This window comes from Trachurus japonicus, chromosome 18, assembly GCF_045865225.1.
Source record: "Trachurus japonicus isolate A0001 chromosome 18, Traja_1.0".
Taxonomy (NCBI): Eukaryota; Metazoa; Chordata; class Actinopteri; order Carangiformes; family Carangidae; genus Trachurus; species Trachurus japonicus.
The window spans coordinates 17,511,921-17,532,100 of record NC_140924.1 but is presented as its reverse complement, the minus strand read 5'-3'; the positions used below and the strand labels follow the sequence as shown (position 1 = coordinate 17,532,100).

Here is a 20,180-nt window from a genome sequence, read left to right as displayed (position 1 = left end):
TATTTTTGAGGCCAGCACCTTTTTAATTGGATGTGCGCGACCTTTCTACTTTTTGTTTTACAAGTTTAAACTTTGTTTCATCTGAACAAAAACAATAAAACACTTTCTAGAAATGTTGCTCCAGACACTCAGTAAAATGTGTTAATGGTGCAACAAAAGAACCGAAAATGAGCTTTTGCTAAAACATGTCAAATGAAATCACATAATAATAATAATAATAATAATAATAATAATAATAACAATAATATTAATAACAGTCACCCAGAAAAAGTTGTTTTTTGGTTGTTAATGCAGTTCAATTTCTTTCTGAAGCAAATTATATCTAACCTTTGAATGGTTTTGTTTTTCTCTGTGAACTGAACAGTAAACAAACCCCGGGCCTCACTGACAGCAAGTGACAGAGTCCTACCAGCAGGGGGCAGTGTGACACTGACCTGCTCTGTGAACCCATCATCTGATTGGAAATACAACTTGTACAGAGACAATAAACTCTCTGAACCTCTGAACCCACATGATGCTGCTTTCAAGACAAGTGGAGAGATCAGAGTCTCACAGGAAGGAGTCTACAGGTGCAGAGGAGGAAGAGGAGACCCAGTCTACTACACAGAGGACAGTCAGGAAGTCAGGGTTGTCAGGATTGGTGAGTTTGGTAATAATAAACTAAGTAAATCATTAAGGTTTAGACTAGTAATCTGATGTTTAATTAACTTTTTGTCATTTTGTTGTTAAATTCTTGACCATGATCAGTCCCAAACAGAGCTGTTGTGTCTCTTCAACCCAACTGGCCTGAGATCTACAGAGGAGAGACGATCACTGTCAGCTGTGAGATCCAGGGAGGAGACACTGAGTGGACGTATGAGTGGGAAACATCAGCCTCATTCAAACCTCCAGATCAACATGAATACAGGATCAGTCCTGCTTCATCATCCCACAGTGGAGACTACAGCTGTAGGGGCAGAGTGAAAAGTGATCGACTTAATACAACAGAGTGGAGTGATTCAGTCAGACTGACAGTGTATGATGGTAAATCACATCATGTTTCATTTAAACTATTAAAAAGTGTTTTTGTTCCTTTCTACTGAAACTGTATCATATAGTTTGTCCATATTGTGTCCAACTTCCCAACAGTCAAACCCAGGCCTGTCCTCACTGTGTCTCCATCATGGCTGAGTCCTGGAGCCTCAGTAACTCTCAAGTGTGAGGTTGGACTTAAATCTGCAGGATGGAGGTTCTTCTGGTCTAAGGCTGTTCCTGATCCATCACAGCTCTCCTACCGCTCTGAGCTGCTCCCTGGTAGCAGCAGTGGGACTGAACAGGATTCCTACATGGTCCATGGTCAGACACACACAGCAGGATATGTGTGTCGGGCTGGAAGAGGAGACCCAGTGGTTTACACTGAGACTAGTGAACCAACGTTTGTCTGGTCTGGAGGTCAGTTGGTTGAGATGATACGTGTTTGTTGTTGCTGATGTTTCTGATACTCAACAAAGGATCATTAACACTTCACTGTTGTTTCTGAGAGTTTGGTCTGTGCTTCATGGTTTGTGTTGTAGATCTTTACTAAGACTTGACCTGTGTCTCCATTTTATTGATACTTTTATTATTTAACTTTGAATATTTCCACAGCTGTGTCCAAACCTGAAAGCTCTTCACTTCCCGTGTGGCTGATCATTTTGCTGGTTTGTGGAATAGTATTGATTATTTTCCTGCTGCTGTTTGTCTGCAGAAGATCAACAGGTGATATATTGATTATTGATGATGAATCACTGATCAGTTCTGTTGTCACATCATGAAGCAGTGCCTCAGTTTTTAATATAAATTCTACTCTGTGTTTCACAGGTCCATGTGCCAACAGGTTCGTATACAACAAACCCTCATCTCCAAATTAAAAGCACTTCTATATTTCACATTTTTATCATGTTTTACTTTGAAATGTTCCTGCTCATCACTGCTAATAGATGTTTTTAAACTTCATGTTTCAGACTCACTCAGACTCAGAGAGAGAATCAGGACTCAGTCCACCATGATGAAAACCAACAGCAGGTTTATTCCTCTCTCCTCCACGGTCAGTTGTTCATGTAGCTTCCAGTACTTTCACATCTATTGAGGAAGTTGTTTCAGTTTAAATCACAGACTTGAGGTGACTGATGGGACTTTGTTTTCATCATCACTGACCTGTAGGTGACACCTGCATCTATGAATCAATCAGAGGCTCTGAAAACACTGGACAAGGTTCAGTATAATTTTTTTCTAATGTCCAAGACAATATATATATACTGTATACTGTATATATTTTTTCAGCTCAGACACTAATGTCACATTGTCTATTGAAACTGATATAAAATGTCTGTAATGTTCATCTCAGCAGGTCAATGTGACGGTGCAGAGCAGAGCTCTGACTATGTGAATTCAGATCCAGCTACAGGTACAAACATTAACATCATCACTTGTTTTATATTTAATTTCATATTTTTCTGTTGATTTAATTGGCTTCATATGAAACACAAACATGTTCTCTTGATTAGGACTTTTATTTTTTCAATTCATCCCCTTGAAATACAGAAATGCTCCACATTCTATAAGAGAAATTTAAGTTTATATTTTCTGTTTAACATTTCTCCCATGTTTAAATCACACTTTTACTACAGGTGTTTTTTAATTGATGTATTATCTGAATGTACTTTGCTGACTCCACATATAGATTGTGATTTTTTATTTGAAGGTATCATTTTATGTACATAATACAGTAGCTACAATATTTACTTTAGTTTATTTTGATTCTGCTCCAGGTTAATGAATAGAAGAACATCATCAACAAAACAAGAGAGACATGGACAATAAGACATTTTATGGAGGTGAACCATAGTTTATATTTAAAGTTAGTTATTTTTCTTTTGCATATGAGTGATTATCAAATGTATATTATTTAGTGAAGTATTTGTACCATAGATTGTAAAGCTTTCTTATTATTAAATGTTTAAAAGAGGAGTAATGTAATAAGTAAAAATGAAGGAATATGACACAAATCACATACACGGCTCATATGTTGTTGTTTATATTTATATCTGGGTTTGCTTTATTGATGCCCTTTTTTTATGTTGGAAGATATACATAAAAGATGTTAAAGCCCCACTATGCAGGATTCGTGGTACTGGTACTCTGGCTGAGAAGAGCAACTGCCAGTAGCCGACGTCGTTGCCGGGGCAGGTGCCGAGCAAAGCTCCAGAGTCTCGAGGGAAGCTGGTCGGCCGTGCGGCCCAGCACAGGGCGCTGGTGTGTGGGTGAGAGGAGCAGGGAGACCGGGCTCGACCTCGGTCTCTGGAGCTCACTACGGTATTCCTACCCACACAGGGAGTTACATCGTGCAGTTTCAGCCAACACGACCTCGCTCAGGCTGCAGTTATTAACCATTTTTCTACCACTTCATTGAGTTTAGAAACATTATTTTAAGGTTGAAAAACTACATAGTGGGGCTTTAACATTTGAGGGTGCACTCACACTAGGGCCAGTTGTTCCGTACCGTGCCGAAGCACCTTTTCTGGAATTGTAAATTGTATTTGTTTGTATTACTTGAACTTTTTTTTTTTTTTTACATTTTCTTCACATTTATTTTAATTGTCTCAATATCATTTGAACTTCTCAATAAACACATTGAAGTAAAGTAAAACACCTTGGTTGGATTTTCTGTTACAAATATTGACTAGTGCACCTTTACTGGTCCACATCTGGATCCAGGTGAGAGACCACAGACGGAGCTCATCATAGAGCAAGTTGGAGACTGTCCTCCAGTAAAAATCAAATCCATAGGTCGTTTGTTTGGGACAGACAATATTATGACCCATAGATATGTTTTATTGTAACATCTAGTGGCCACAGTGACAAGAGCAGAGAGAGGAGTGTAGTGACGTGTTATGCTGTTGTTGCTTCCTTATTGTCCCTTCTGCCTCTTTAATGTGGTGGTGTTATACACAGCACTGCCACCAGGTGTCACCATGAACAGCAACAACCTCAGGTCCTTGATGAGTCATCACCATAGACTGTATGGTCATTACTGGTCTCTGTGTCTCTTCTTCTGTGGTCATGCTGCAGTTTGAAGACTTTAGTGAGAACAGGTGATGATTGTCACTGACCTTGTATCTTTGTAGCTGAGCCTGGTAGAAACAAGGAAACAGACTCAGGTCAAACAACTAGTTTTATGTCATCAGATCAAAGCTCACAGTTCAGTCTGCTGTGGAAAAATATCAATGAGGTTGAAATCTAAAATTTAAAATTTTAACTATTGTGAACAGTTCAGTGTGATTCGATGACCCAGTCAACAAAACATGTGAAGGGTGTGGAGGTGTTGAAGGGAAACTGTGTGGCTGGATTCTTCTCAGACTCTCGTTTCTGTTTGAGTTGAGTTTCCTCCTTCATGTATTTGATGTGTGAGGCCACTGAGTTCTCAACCCACAGGCCAAGTTAAAACACCTCCCGTGTTTTAACTTGGCCTGGTCGAGGACATTGTTAATAACATCGGCTCTAAAATCTCTGATAACAACGTGGAACTGAGAAATGTAAAGAAGAACTAATGTCTGCTGACAGACTGACAGACCCTCCTGTGTCAGTGTTTTTAAATAGAAACCTCAAACTAACTGTACCAACTCTTTACTGAGAAGCGTCTTCACTTTATGCAGCTGTTCTGAAAATGAAGAACTGGTCTGTGTTTGAATGTGTGATATTTCACAGCTAATAGCTGACAACATGAAGCAGACAGTCGTGATAGAACAGAGGAGACTTTTATCATGAACTTGTTCAAGCTCAGTCTTTGATTCTTGTTTCCTCATGATTTTTCAGACCGAGAAATAAATATTGACTTATTAATATTAAGATTGTAACATCACAAGTTATTGTTGTATTAACAAAAACTGCTGTTATCTCTGTTTTGTTTCTACCACTTTGCACACACTATGTGACGCTTCTTCTTTTCTACTTTCACCCACATGAGGTGAATGTCTCTGAGTGACGACAAGGAAACGGTTGTAATTCAGATTGTTTTGATCACATTTGGCGTTAGACACTCTGTGGAGAGGACGAAGCAGATTCAGAGCAACAGACCATTTTATTTTAGCAGAGAGCAGGAAGTGTAAATGTGTCAACGTGCTGTGGTCAAGTAGTGGTGTGAACCTTACGTGGAACATAAGGAAGAACAGAGAGGCTGTACTTAGAGGGAATCGAGCAAAACTCAGATCTCATATATGTGTGAAATGTAACTTCCTCTTCTTCTGCACCATCTCTCTCTCTCTCTCTCTCTCTCTCTCTCTCATTGTTATTAATGTAAAGTAGAAACATTTCTAGAAGCAGAGCGATGTGTCGGTGCTGGATGTGAAGATGGGCCACACTTTGCTCTGTGTGATGTCATTACTCTGTGAGTACATCAGTCATTTTACATTTATGTGTCTTTCAGAGGCAGATTCATGATTTTAGTAGTTGTGTTGATGTGACCAGAGAACTGCACAGGTTACTACTTATTTGGACAATGCATGCTCATTATAGTCTGATGTAACTGTTTCATTTGAGTTTGTATGTTTGCTGCCTCTTAAGAAATTTACAGAATATTGTTGAACATTTCTGATTCAATCTTTATTTTAGTGCTGAATACACTCGTACATGGAGAGACTGAAGGTAACCACACCTCCTATCCTCTTTGTGTTTGTATGTAATCCTGTAATTTGTTTTATAAATTATACAAATGAAATAGATGACAAGAGAAGTATCAAATGGTGTAAAACTTTTTTTTCCAAACATTTCATAGCTTCATTTCACGTATTTATGTTTTCAGAGCTGTGTTCATGTATGTGAACCGAATGTTGAACTGAGCCTCAGATCAGAGTCTGTTACCTTCATACAGATGAGTTTTCTTTACATGTGTTGGTCTGCTCATCTTAACAGGGTCGGGTAGTGACCCATCAGAGACACTGATGAGAGAGAGTTAACAACAGATAGTTATTAGCTGCAGTCCTGCATGCAGCACTGCAGTGTCATCACTTTACCAATGTGAGAAACTGTCAAATGTTCCACATATAGATGGATGATATGTTGCAACATGAACTCATTTACAGTCTGAGCAGTGTTGTACATGATACATATTACTGAAGAGATAAAATGCTGCTGAAAAAGTGCATTCACTCAAGTATTTTTTCAGGGTTTTATGCCTTTATAATTGACAGGACAGCCGGAGAGCAACGGGGAATCGGAACAGAAAACGAGCGAAGAAGTGACACACAGCAAAGGTCTGCCTGGTGGAATTGAACCTGGGGCTTCTGCAGCGAGTAAAACTATATGAATCATATGTTCAGATTTTACACATGTAGTAATTCTCTCACTTTGAGGTGTGGCTTGGTGGCTGACTGACACAGTGTCTGTTTGGTCGGAGTTGTCAAAATCAATAGAATAGAATAGAAATGCTTCACATACACATTGATGTGGTGGATATATTCAACATCCTGTAATGTGTGTTTGTTAACTTAATATTTCAGCCCACTAAGATGTCAGGTTTGGAGTCAGTGTGTTGTGCTTTATGCTTTCTTGAGAAACCTGTGGATACAAAGAGACTAAATTGGAATCAGATTCAGATTCATTTCAGCAGAATATTATGACTGGCTGAGACATATGTTTGTTTCCAGAGCGTGAACTGAAGGCCACTCTGACAGCAGACAGGACAGAGATACCAGCAGGGGGCAGCGTGACACTGACCTGTTCTGTGGACGATCCTGATGGTTTGAACTACGAGTTGTTCAGATACACTCAGTCCTATAGAAATGAATCAAACCCAGTGTTCAGTGTTTCCCAGGGAGGTAATTACAGCTGCAGAGCATGGAGACCAGAGACAACGTATGTCACAGCTCTCAGTGACTCAGTCACCATTCATGAAACTGGTGAGTAAACTGATTTTCTCTGAGTAAAACAACATGGATTATTTAAATCATAAATCAATACATGGAGGAAGTCAATTAGAGTCTAATAAATGATCTAGGCTCAGTTCCTCTTTTTTTTCTAGTTGTTTTCTTGTCGTGTAATTTAAGTTTTGCTGCCACGGCCAGAGCTACAGGGAGAGCTACAATGTATGCTCATTACAGTATAGCCTATAGTCTGATGTAATGTTGAAGTTATTCTATTTTACATGATTTGAGTTTTATGTTTCAAAATCATCATCATCACAAGTTGCTAGATTTCAAACTGAATATTATCTAACTGTATGAAATATGAATTATTTGTGTAGAAGCGATTTTAATCACTCCTTTTGGTGGCTGGTCCGGACTTAAGCTTGACACATGCAGTTGGTTGAAAGATGAGAAAATGTTCCAGTTGGTCCCTTTTGACCATTTATTGTAAATACAGTGCTTTAGATTGATCAACAAAACATAACGTAACATAAGAACTGGGATTAGGGCAGGATTGCAGGCCTCAGCACGGTCGAAAACTTGTTGCCTTTCCCAACCACTCCTGGATGCAGTGCTGCTTGGTTTTAAGGCCTCTCTGCTCCTCTGGCTGCATGGGGCTAGACACACCCAGTCACACACTCAGTCACACACACACTCACTCACATAATGACAAAACACAAGTTAATCAACAAAAACTCATATTGGCTCTTACAATTTGCTTTGATTATTGTTCAATGGTTATTTCTGCTTTTCTGAAAAATGTCCACTATTTTTATTCTGATGACCTCCCCCCACTCTGGACACGCTGAAGATAAATACTGTTTTCACTTACTGCATCATGTATACACTTTCTATGGCCCTTTTCATGACTCCATTGTTTCAGTCTATGTAGACTGGACAAATGGATTGTGACTAGAACTTTGTGATATGTTGTATATCTAGTGTGTTGTTGTATGAATGTTTGTGTTGTTTTCTAGGTGTTGTCAAAGTAAAGTAAAGTATGCCTTTATTCATCCCACGACGGGGAAATTCACGAGTTACAGCAGCAGTACATACAAACACACTCAGACGTGCCATGCGCGCCATGTCTTGACACTTGAGCCCAACTGGTCCACCTTCTTTACTGGAGAGTCTGTTTGAGCTCTGTTTAACCAGGGCTCTTTTTCCCCCTGCTGCTGTCATGACAGAGAATGCCTCTAAAGATCAGCTGTTAGTGTCATCCAGAAAATTACTGCATTATTTGTTATCAAATGTCAGCTGCTGTGGGTGAAATAATCAGAAATAAAATATAAAAGGGGAGAAATACAGAAAACATGGAGACGTGATTACACGTGATGATTACTGATGTGGAATACAGATAATGTTGTATGCTGTCATGATTTTGTTTCTTATACAGGAGATAAACCCACAGTCACACTGCTAGCAGGTGAAACAACCATACCAGTAGGTGGCAGCGTTACTCTGACCTGCTCTGTGGACAAACCTGCTGAATGGAGATATTACTGGTACAGAAGAACCTCAGGCTCTGATGAAGATCTGAGCAGGAGAGATGGTGATCAGAGCAGAGAGATCAGAGTCTCACAAGGAGGAACCTACTGGTGCAGAGGAGGTCGAGGAGATCCAGTCGTCTACACTCATGGAAGTGAAGTCACCATTAATATAACATGTGAGTTTGATGATTGTGTTTGGACTAAAATGAAATGTGTTCTTGATTATAGTTTTAATGTTTTTTCTATTTCTGGTGTGAACAGTTTCCAACAAAGTCACATTGACTTCACAACCGAGCTGGAGTCAGATGTTCAGTGGAGAGACGATCACACTCACATGTGATATCGAGGGAGGTGGAAACACTGAGTGGCGGCATGAATGGACAACACCCAGGTCAACCACACATGAGACAGATGTTAATTACTGGAGTATCAGTGCTGTTCGCAGTGGGGAGTACAAGTGTAGAGGTAGAAACAGAACAGACTCGTACTCTTCAACACAGTGGAGTGAAGGCATCACAAAGACAGTGTCACGTAAGTCATTTATTTATATTTATACCAAATCAAATTTTATTTTGAGGAAAGTTTATTAATATATTAATATTTCATTTAAATGATAATACCATAAGTGCTCTGTGTTGGTCAGAGCTAAAAGAAAAATGACCCAAATGAATTAAGTTAAAGGAACAAAACTTAGTTTTGATTTAGAGTTGGGATTTATTCATTCTAAGGGGCTTCTAGGCTTTTGTTGTTTAAGTTTCTGTTGATGTTTAGATTTTTAAAATCAGTCAATTAGTTACATTTTCAGATGGCCTTGAACAGCAAATACAAAGAAGATTCTCACAAATCATTTTATTTTTTAAGGGAGACACTACTTTGCTTCTGAAAAAGTCTGAATTAACTTACAGCTATAACATAGTAAGTTTGCACTGATTTTTTCGACTTAACATCTTTACTCCAAACAGCCAAACCAAAGGCTGAGCTGACAGCCAGTGGCCAAGAGATTCCAGCAGGAGGCAGTGTAACACTGACCTGCTCTGTGAACCCATCATCTGGTTGGACATACAGCTGGTACAGAGGTGATCAGTCTTATACAACTCTGACGAGACAAGATGCTGTTTTCCACTCATCTGGAGGAATCAGTGTGTCACAGGGAGGACTGTACAGGTGCAGAGGAGGAAGAGGAAACCAACTGTACTACTCAGAGTACAGTGATTCAATCAGTATCAAAAACATTGGTAAGTTTAACAAATGTTTCTTGGAATACAAAATGCAGAAAAACCCAAATAAGCATTTATATTAGTTAAACTCATGTTGGTGAATCTCCAACAGTCCCAAACAGTAACTCGATCACAAAGTCCCTTTAAGAAAGTTTTGCTCGTGATGCACAAATTTTACTTTTCTTTCTCGTCATTTTGTTGCTCCAAGTTGATTCAATAATTTCTTGTTTTCGTTCTTAACTTCATGTGACTTTTTGTTCATCTAACTACAAATGATTCTTATTAGATTCAACAGCTATGACATTATATGATGACTTTCTGTTTCTCTGTTTTTGACATCAACAGTCTCCAGTAGAGTCACTGTGACTCTTCAACCCAGCTGGTCTGTGATCTACAGAGGAGAGAAGATCACTGTCAGATGTGAGATCCAGGGAGGTGGAGACACTGAGTGGACGTATGAGTGGAGAACAACCAGCTCATACAAACCTCCATCAGTCAGAGAATTCACTATCAACAGTGTTACTGAGTCTCACAGAGGAGACTACAGGTGTAGAGGTAAAGGAGGAGACTATTTGTTAACACAGTGGAGCAGGACACTGACAGTATCAGGTGAGTTAAACTGTCTCTCGTTATGTGGTGACTCCTTTCTTTCCAAAATCACTGATCAACCAATGATTCATGTGCTGTTTGTAACTCTCGTGTGATGGTAGTAGATGTTTTAATAAACTCATTTATTAGACTATTAGATTATTGGATTACATTATATTGTTTTTCTCAGTGTTCTTCTTTCTTCTTCCTAGGAAGTCCTACTTCCCATGCATAATCAGTGAAAAAAACTTCACAGAAATGTTCGAGCACCAACCATTGACCATATTATTAGTGTGAATGCTGAATGTTATTCGTGTCCGGCATTTTCTTTATTATTATTAGTGTGAATATCAGTGAATAATCTCATATCCATCAAAGTCTCAACCTCTAATTTTCTGAGCTATTGCTGTAGTCCAGCGGTAAGGTGGCTGCTTCCCAACTGCAAGGTCACTAGTTCAAAGCCCAGCTTGCCAACTTTGTTAGTGTACCAGCCTCTTTGAACTTAAACTACTACCACTTGGTCAGTCTCATTTTCTAGCATTTTTCTTGGCTTTCAGCTATCATTGAATAACATCAAATTGATCACAGTGCAAAATCCCTGTGAAACGAGTTTCACTGTAGCTCAGTGCGTATGGTGTCAGCTTGGCAACACCAAGGTTGTGGATTCGTATCTCGCTTCAATAACCTTGTTGGTGCATTTTCCACCTGATCTGTCTCTTTACCTCTTTGTCTTTCTCTCTGTTTAGATAATTGTATTTCTGTCATTTTGACAACTGTTGCCTGGGTGATGACTCCCTGAGTCTATTTGGGAAGTCACACATGAGAACTCTCTTCCAGACAATTAGCTCAGTGAGTTAGGAGCTGGTTGTTGGTGCCAGAGGTTGTGGGTTCAAGCCTTAGCAAGTGTAATGATGATGACATATTCAAATGCCCGATTTTGTTAACTAGTAACACAAGGCAATAGTCTTGATGGTAAAGTAAATTCATAACAGATCAACCTATGTGCTATGGCTTTGCAACTTTCACTTTCAAATTGCCTAATTTTGTCTATAAAAACAAATTGCCCGGCCCCGACCATTGCTGCGCAGCAGCCATAATTTGTTTTTGTTTTTGGTTCAATCTAACAGCTGATAGACCCAAGGCCAGACTGGGAGCAGACACAACAATGATACCAGCAGGAGACAGTGTGACACTGACCTGCTCTGTGGACGGCCCTGACTGGAAATACGACTGGTTCAGACGAGTCTCACACTCTTCTAGAGCTGATCAAGTTAAATACGTTAGATCAGACAGAGCTGTTGTATCAGAGGGAGGTCTGTACTACTGCAGAGGAGGGAGAGGAGAGCCAGAGTTTCACACAGAGAACAGTCAGGAGGTCCTCATTCAGAAAACTGGTGAGTTTCATAATTACCTAATTGGGTAGCACTACATAATACGGCCCGCGACTTACAGCGTACCTACCGCTCTCTTGCCGCGTAGGTTGCCGCTTATTTCACACAAGTACTGAGTAACTGCAGCTCACTTTCCCCCCTGTTTCCCCCGTGCATTTACAGTGTAACTAGGCTGCGTCTTAGCGCGTAACTTACATCCTGCTTCACACCAACTTCCACAGAAGTACAGGGTAACTCTCGCTGTTTTACAGTTTAACTAGGCTGCGTCTTGGCACGTAACTCCTGTCCTACTTTACACCAAATTACACAGTAACTCTCGCTCACTCCGCCACTAATTACCCCGCATTTTACAGTATAACTAGGCTGTGTCTTAGAGCGTAACTCCCGTACAATTACGTCCTACTTTCCCCGGACTTACAGTGTAACTCCTGCCAGGTACATTAGAAATTAAATAGTCTACTGTACAATATGAGCACAGTTGCAATCCATGTTTTCCAAAAGTGTCAGCAGCGACATTTCACCTCTATTTCAGAGATTTATTATTCATTATTTAATTGTATGGTTTGGAATAGGTGAGAAATGGGTATAGAGTGTGGACATTTTCCAATACAGTAACAGGCTGGCTGGTAGTAAACTTACCTCTCTAAAATGGCAAAACACAAACTATACAGTAATACATCCACAATAATGAGTCATTCGGAGAGTTAGAAAATGTTTTTATTATTTATTAACCAGAAAACACATGACACATCCACATCCATGATCATTCATAAACTTTAAGTACAGTAAGTACCCTACTGTAAGTGAGCACTGTTACCCCTCCTTAGTCTGCACCTATACAGTAGCTGTCATGCACCTACACACTACTTGTCTTAGAGTTACCCAGTAAGTAGAGGGTAACGGGCTGTATTATAAAGTAATGGCTGTTACTCCCTCCTTACGCTGCACCTATACAGTAGCTGTCATGCACCTACACACTACTTGTCTTAGAGTTACCCAGTAAGTAGAGGGTAACGGGCTGTATTATAAAGTAATGGCTGTTACTCCTTCCTTACGCTGCACCTACACAGTAGCTGTCATGCACCTACACACTACTTGTCTTAGAGTTACCCAGTAAGTAGAGGGTAACGGGCTGTATTATAAAGTAATGGCTGTTACTCCCTCCTTAGTCTGCACCTATACAGTAGCTGTCATGCACCTACACACTACTTGTCTTAGAGTTACCCAGTAAGTAGAGGGTAACGGGCTGTATTATAAAGTAATGGCTGTTACTCCCTCCTTAGTCTGCACCTATACAGTAGCTGTCATGCACCTACACACTACTTGTCTTAGAGTTACCCAGTAAGTAGAGGGTAACGGGCTGTATTATAAAGTAATGGCTGTTACTCCCTCCTTAGTCTGCACCTACACAGTAGCTGTCATGCACCTACACACTACTTGTCTTAGAGTTACCCAGTAAGTAGAGGGTAACGGGCTGTATTATAAAGTAATGGCTGTTACTCCCTCCTTAGTCTGCACCTATACAGTAGCTGTCATGCACCTACACACTACTTGTCTTAGAGTTACCCAGTAAGTAGAGGGTAACGGGCTGTATTATAAAGTAATGGCTGTTACTCCCTCCTTACGCTGCACCTACACAGTAGCTGTCATGCACCTACACACTACTTGTCTTAGAGTTACCCAGTAAGTAGAGGGTAACAGGCTGTATTATAAAGTAATGGCTGTTACTCCCTCCTTACGCTGCACCTATACAGTAGCTGTCATGCACCTACACACTACTTGTCTTAGAGTTACCCAGTAAGTAGAGGGTAACGGGCTGTATTATAAAGTAAGGGCTGTTACTCCCCCTTACGCTGCACCTATACAGTAGCTGTCATGCACCTACACACTACTTGTCTTAGAGTTACCCAGTAAGTAGAGGGTAACGGGCTGTATTATAAAGTAATGGCTGTTACTCCCTCCTTAGTCTGCACCTATACAGTAGCTGTCATGCACCTACACACTACTTGTCTTAGAGTTACCCAGTAACTAGAGGGTAACGGGCTGTATTATAAAGTATTCTTTGTTATTCCCTCCTTAGTGTGCAAATACACTGTAATTGTCCTGCAACTACACTGTAGTTGTCCTGGAGTTACCCAGTACCTTCTACTACAGCTGTAACTACTGTCTAAGTAGAACCAGTAAGTTAGAACACAGTTTGTTTCACGAGATAACATCATCTGAAAGTACAGTAATACAAAGACAAAACTAACTGAAGTGTCCCTGACATCATAAAATAACAGATTTCTACTGGCTTTTGTTATTTACATTAAAGTTCAGTTTTGTTCCTTCTGTTATAAACTGTTTCATTTAGTTTTGATCCATCTGTCTGGTCCTTCTAGGTCTAAAATAGTCAGTCAAGTCAGTTTCATTTGACAAAATGTACTTTCTAAGTTAGAAGAGTCAAGTTGAAAAGATCGTTGTGATACTACTATCACACCAGAGTGTGACACTCAGTAATGGAGAATGGATGGGCTCCTCCATAAAAGGTGATCTTGATCTTGATCCAGCTCCTTGGGTCAAGGCAGAGATCAGGGTCATGGGTGGCGTGCCATCTCCCTCGTCAGGTACCATTTTCATGGCATCTCAAAAACCTCACCTGTGTAGAAACATAATTATATATTGTATCATCAACTTCATCACATAAATGCATCACTGTAAAACAAAGTGAGAAAATTAATAACTTTGAACGGTACAGTTTTTCTCATCATGGAATACTTAATCCCGGTTTTACCTTTCACATCATAAATCATTAGCCTTTTAAACCATAACTTGTGATTTTTAAGCATATTAATCAATTACAAATTATACATATTTTTTTCTTTAACTATTGAGTAAATATTTTAACCATTTAAAAATCTTCAATTTTACAAAATCAATGCTATGACCATACTGTTTCACAACTGTAGGCTGCACCAGTACATTATTGTTACTCTTGACTGTATTCATCATACCATTCATGACCAACAGTAACGTTAGCTAATGGAGCTAATGTGGACAGTACTAACACAAATACAGTTCCCGGTTAGCGTGGTTCAGGGGAAAACACACACTATTATCTTTAGCACAAGCTAACATTGCTAGCTGCGTTAGCATAGCTACTTAACTCACCAAGAGGTTGATAACGCGGTCAAACTGCCGTCGCACAGGTCCTGGGTTCATCCCTCTCGTCTCCCGGGGTGTTTGCTCTGTGTTTATATCAACATATCACATCGTAGACATTGCATAATTTCCCTCATTTCTCCACTTCGTCTCCTCCTGTAGTCCCAGGCTGTGTCAACAAGCTCCGTCCTCGCTGTGAGGTGGGACTTTCTACCTTCTTAACAGGCAACCAATGGCAAGTGAGCAGCTTCTGGTCTGACCAATGACAGATGGTCAAATCTGAGAGACTGTGGTAGTCAAATAGGATGAAATAAGTTGTCAATCACAGTCACTCACCTTTGACCATAGGTGTCCTAGAAGGACTTTGCTGTAACTGCTCTGAAGCAGTGGGCTGCTTGTCTGTTCCTCTGAGCATGGCCATGGATCTGACTGGGCTCCTACATTAAACTCAACGGACCGCCGGTCCGGCCTTCAGCCCCGGTGTGTCTAGTCATTTAATCTGGCAGGGTCAGCGGTCCTGTTACCGAACACAGCCGGACATGTTCATGAGTTCATTAAAAAAAAAAAGCCCGGACGCCCGGGACAGGACGTGAGAAGTGGACATGTCCGGGCAAAAGAGGACGTTTGGTCACTGTAAACGTAGCCGAATAGATGGACATGCCTGATAACGTTGTCTTTAATCATTACAGTAACGTCAGCTTTTAACCGCTAGCTGCGGCTAATGGCTAATATTAAGACGACAACATAGCGACGAGCCCTGTTATGCACTAACTCACGTAGCGGTGAGGGGGAGAGAGGGGTGTACCTGCTGCTGCTGTGTGCGTCTGTGAAGGGAGAGAGAGAGAGAGAGAGAGAGAGAGGCAGCAGCGGCGTAGCTACATGACAACCCACACAGACGCAGTGCAAGTTCATATATTTTTTACTTTGTAACGGAAGCTATTTAAAATGTAACTAAGTAAATTTCTTCCAACAATATGTACTCAAGTAAAAGTAAAAGTACTGATTTTAAAAATTACTCAAAAAAGTACAAGTAGCCTACACAAAAAAGCTACTTAACTTCAAATTTCAAACTGTCACTAGAGGACAACCTAAGTGATGAACATTAGAAACAGTGTTGCAGTGAAAACCTCTGTTTTTGACATTAACTTTGTTCATTTATTTTGTATTGTGTATTCTTGATGTCAACAGTTTCCAGCAGAGTCACTGTGACTCCCAACTGGTCTGTGATCTACAGAGGAGAGAAGATCACTGTCAGATGTGAGATCCAGGGAGGTGGAGACTCTGAGTGGACGTATGAGTGGAGAACAACCAGCTCATACAAACCTCCATCACTCAGAGAATTCACTATCAACAGTGTTACTGAGTCTCACAGTGGAGACTACAGCTGTACAGTTAGAGGAGACTATTTGTTAACACAGTGGAGTGAAGTCAAGAAACTGACAGTATCAAGTGAGTTAAACTGTTTGTCATTCAGTCTGAAAATGTTGTTTCTGTTTTCATTGATTTGCAGTAAATAGGAACTGTGAATAATAATTTTTCCATCAATGATTTAAGAAGATCAGTAAAGTTTTAGTCTTGGTGAATGGTGAATCAACTTAAAAAAGACAATTTGCAAATTTCACTTCAGAAATATTAATATTAATGAATGCAAAGAGTGTTTATGAATAATTTGTAGTGTATAATTGTGACCTTGCTGTATGAGTGGAGAATAACCATCCCATACAACTCTTTATACATTACTGTCACTCTCCACGCTCAGTCAAATGGTTTTAGTTCAGTTCTTTTACGGTAATAAAGCTACTGAATCTCAGCTTTTTAATCACAGCTGCTCAGTCGTTGATTTCTTGTTTCTTTTTTTGACTAATAGAGTTCATTTCTTCAGAGGAAAATCCTGTCTCACCTTTGACTTGTTTTGTTTTTCTCTGTGAACTGAACAGCAAACAAACCCCAGGCCTCACTGACAGCCAGTGACAGAGTCCTACCAGCAGGGGGCAGTGTGACACTGACCTGCTCTGTGAACCCATCATCTGGTTGGAAATACAACTTGTACAAGAACAATAAACTCTCTGAACCTCTGAACCCACATGATGCTGCTTTCAAGACAAGTGGAGAGATCAGAGTCTCACAGGAAGGAGTCTACAGGTGCAGAGGAGGAAGAGGAGACCCAGTCTACTACACAGAGGACAGTCAGGAAGTCAGGATTGTTAGGATTGGTGAGTATGGAAATAATAAACAAATTTTATATTCATAAAAAATCATTAAGGTGGAGACTAGCAATCTCATGTTTATTTTATTTTTTCTGTTAAATTCTTGACCATGATCAGTCCCAAACAGAGCTGTTGTGACTCTTCAACCCAACTGGCCTGTGATCTACAGAGGAGAGACGATCACTGTCAGCTGTGAGATCCAGGGAGGAGACACTGAGTGGACGTATGAGTGGGAAACACCAACCTCACTCAAACCTCCAGATCAACATGAATACAGGATCAGTCCTGCTTCATCATCCCACAGTGGAGACTACAGCTGTAGGGGCAGAGTGAAAAGTGATCGACTTACTACAACAGAGTGGAGTGATTCAGTCAGACTGACAGTGTATGATGGTAAATACATCATGTTTCATTTAAATGAATCTAAACAAGGGAGGCAACAGTGGGGAACAGAAACATTATAGTTTCTATTGTAGAGTCAATGTGCTCAGTGTGAGAAACACATTTAATGCAATAGATCAAAGTAAACCACAGAGAATGAGACTGAATGAGTCTGTGTCAAAATTCAATGTCATTGCCACAAAGAGCTGCACACATACAGCATCCCCCCAGTGCAAAACATTTACCACGCAACTGCACCACCATACCATGATAATCTGTAGTGCTCTGTGTAGGTCAGAGGTAAAACAATGATCCAGTTAATTAAGGAGAGTTAAAGCAACAAACTTGTTTTGGATTGAGAGTTGGGATCATTTTCTGTAACAGGGCTTCCAGCCTTTTGTTGTTATTTATTTGAACAAAAAACAAAAAAATCACTCTACATTGTCAGACGTACAGGAGCCTTGACTAATAACAAATATAAAAACGATTCTGACAAATCAATTGATTAGGGAACATTAATTTGTTTCTTGGAAGTATGTATTATCAAATATCAGCTGTTGTGGGTGAAATAATCAGAAATAAAATATAAAAAAGGGGGAAGGAAACACAAAAAAATGGAAACATGATGACAGGGCTGATGTGGAAGTGGTTCACTAACAGATGATGTCATGTGATATTGTATTTGATTGACGATTAACGTAATTTTGTTCCTTATATGGTAGATAAACCCACAGCCACACTGCTACCAGGTGAAACAACCATACCAGTAGGTGGCAGCGTTACTCTGACCTGCTCTGTGGACAAACCTGCTGAATGGAGATATTACTGGTACAGAAGAACCTCAGGCTCTGATGAAGATCTGAGCAGGAGAGATGGTGATCAGAGCAGAGAGATCAGAGTCTCACAAGGAGGAATCTACTGGTGCAGAGGAGGTCGAGGAAATCTCTACACTGATGGAAATGAAGTCACCATTAATATAACATGTGAGTTTGATGATTGTGTTTGGACTAAAATGAAATGTGTTCTTAATTATAGGTTTAATGTTTTTCTATTTCTGGTGTGAACAGTTTCCAACAGAGTCACATTGACTTCACAACCGAGCTGGAGTCAGATGTTCAGTGGAGAGACGATGACACTCACATGTGATATCCAGGGAGGTGGAGACACTGAGTGGACGTATGAATGGACAACACCCAGGTCAACCACCACACATCAGACATATGTTAATTACTGGAGAACCAGTGATCTCTACAGTGGGGAGTACAAGTGTAGAGGTAGAAACAGAAGAGACTTGTACTCTTCAACACAGTGGAGTGAAGGCATCAGAAAGACAGTGTCACGTAAGTCATTTATTTGTTCTGCTTTTATCTACTGATGTCTGCAGGGAAGAATAGAAACATTATAGTTTCTATCCAGAGATTATATTTTTTTAATAAATAAAATTGTAACCAAAGGAAAGTTTAATAATATGTATAATACCATCATCAGTGAAGTTTTATCCTACTTATCTTAAACTATAGTGCTCTATTTTGGTCAGAGCTAAAACAATGACCCCAAATGGATTAAGGTAAAGGAACAAACTTGGTTTTGATCTTGGGATTTATTAATTTGAAGGGGCTTCCAGGCTTTTGTTGTTTAAGCTTCAGTTGATGTTTAGATTTTTAAAATCAAGGGAGACATATTTGCTTCTGGGAAAGTAACTTAGAGCGAACATGAAAGTTATATGCACTTAGATTTTGCTCTGAACTCAACAACAGGTAAACCAAAGGCTCAGTTGAGAGCTGATTTACAACAGATTCCAGCAGGGGGCAGTGTGACACTGACCTGCTCTGTGAACCCATCATCTGGTTGGAAATACAACTTGTACAGAGACAATAAACTCTCTGAACCTCTGAACCCACACGATGCTGCTTTCAAGACAAGTGGAGAGATCAGAGTCTCACAGGAAGGAGTCTACAGGTGCAGAGGAGGAAGAGGAGACCCAGTCTACTACACAGAGGACAGTCAGGAAGTCAGGGTTGTCAGGATTGGTGAGTTTAAATTAAATTATTAAGGTGAAGATTAACACAAATCTGATGTTCAGTGAACCTTCCGCTAAATTCTCAACATGATCAGTCCTAAACAGAGCTGTTGTGACTCTTCAACCCAACTGGCCTGAGATCTACAGAGGAGAGACGATCACTGTCAGCTGTGAGATCCAGGGAGGAGACACTGAGTGGACGTATGAGTGGAAAACACCAACCTCACTCAAACCTCCACGTCAACGTGAATACAGGATCAGTCCTGCTTCATCATCCCACAGTGGAGACTACAGCTGTAGGGGCAGAGTGAAAAGTGATCGACTTACTAGAACAGAGTGGAGTGATTCAGTCAGACTGACAGTGTATGATGGTAAATCACATCATGTTTCATTTGAACTGAAAAGTGTTTTTGTTCTTTTCTACTGAAACTGTATCATATAGTTTGTCCATATTGTGTCCAACTTCCCAACAGTCAAACCCAGGCCTGTCCTCACTGTGTCTCCATCATGGCTGAGTCCTGGAGCCTCAGTAACTCTCAAGTGTGAGGTTGGACTTAAATCTGCAGGATGGAGGTTCTTCTGGTCTAAGGCTGTTCCTGATCCATCACAGCTCTCCTACCGCTCTGAGCTGCTCCCTGGTAGCAGCAGTGGGACTGAACAGGATTCCTACACGGTCCATGGTCAGACACACACAGCAGGATATGTGTGTCGGGCTGGAAGAGGAGACCCAGTGGTTTACACTGAGGCTAGTGAACCAACGTTTGTCTGGTCTGGAGGTCAGTTGGTTGAGATGATACGTGTTTGTTCCAAAGACCTTTGTTGCTG

General features: G+C 40.3%; 3 protein-coding genes across 3 annotated transcripts in view; all 3 read left to right on the top strand.

Annotated features, from left to right (window-relative positions):
- Positions 1–20,180, top strand: part of LOC146969043 (uncharacterized) — a 56,784-nt gene that overhangs the window by 17,507 nt on the left and 19,097 nt on the right. Inside the window, exons 9-11 of the mRNA XM_085759353.1 lie at positions 365–640; positions 748–1,023; positions 1,129–1,431. Of these exons, the coding sequence (XP_085615479.1) occupies positions 365–640; positions 748–1,023; positions 1,129–1,431 (855 nt within the window). The remainder of the gene's footprint in view (positions 1–364; positions 641–747; positions 1,024–1,128; positions 1,432–20,180) is intronic.
- Positions 6,525–11,638, top strand: LOC146969047 (Fc receptor-like protein 5). Its single transcript, XM_085760442.1, has 7 exons — positions 6,525–6,531; positions 6,663–6,833; positions 8,317–8,586; positions 8,672–8,941; positions 9,373–9,645; positions 9,973–10,182; positions 11,343–11,638. The coding sequence occupies exons 1-7, from the start codon at positions 6,525–6,527 to the stop codon at positions 11,636–11,638; spliced, it is 1,497 nt and encodes a 498-aa protein (XP_085616568.1).
- Positions 15,926–20,144, top strand: LOC146969046 (Fc receptor-like protein 5). The gene is made up of 9 exons (XM_085760441.1): positions 15,926–16,196; positions 16,685–16,960; positions 17,072–17,347; positions 18,058–18,318; positions 18,403–18,675; positions 19,093–19,365; positions 19,451–19,726; positions 19,829–20,035; positions 20,137–20,144. The coding sequence occupies exons 1-9, from the start codon at positions 15,926–15,928 to the stop codon at positions 20,142–20,144; spliced, it is 2,121 nt and encodes a 706-aa protein (XP_085616567.1).

Bases quoted from the DNA above. Each gene is read 5' to 3' on its own strand.
- LOC146969047 (XM_085760442.1), top strand. The intron at 6,834-8,316 runs GTAATTACAGCT...TTTCTTATACAG, and splicing joins GTTCAGTGTTTCCCAGGGAG to GAGATAAACCCACAGTCACA. The intron at 10,183-11,342 runs GTAAAGGAGGAG...TCAATCTAACAG, and splicing joins AGGAGACTACAGGTGTAGAG to CTGATAGACCCAAGGCCAGA.
- LOC146969046 (XM_085760441.1), top strand. From the start codon at position 15,926: ATGTCAACAGTTTCCAGCAGAGTCACTGTGACTCCCAACTGGTCTGTG. The intron at 19,366-19,450 runs GTGAGTTTAAAT...CAACATGATCAG, and splicing joins AGTCAGGGTTGTCAGGATTG to TCCTAAACAGAGCTGTTGTG. The intron at 19,727-19,828 runs GTAAATCACATC...ACTTCCCAACAG, and splicing joins CAGACTGACAGTGTATGATG to TCAAACCCAGGCCTGTCCTC.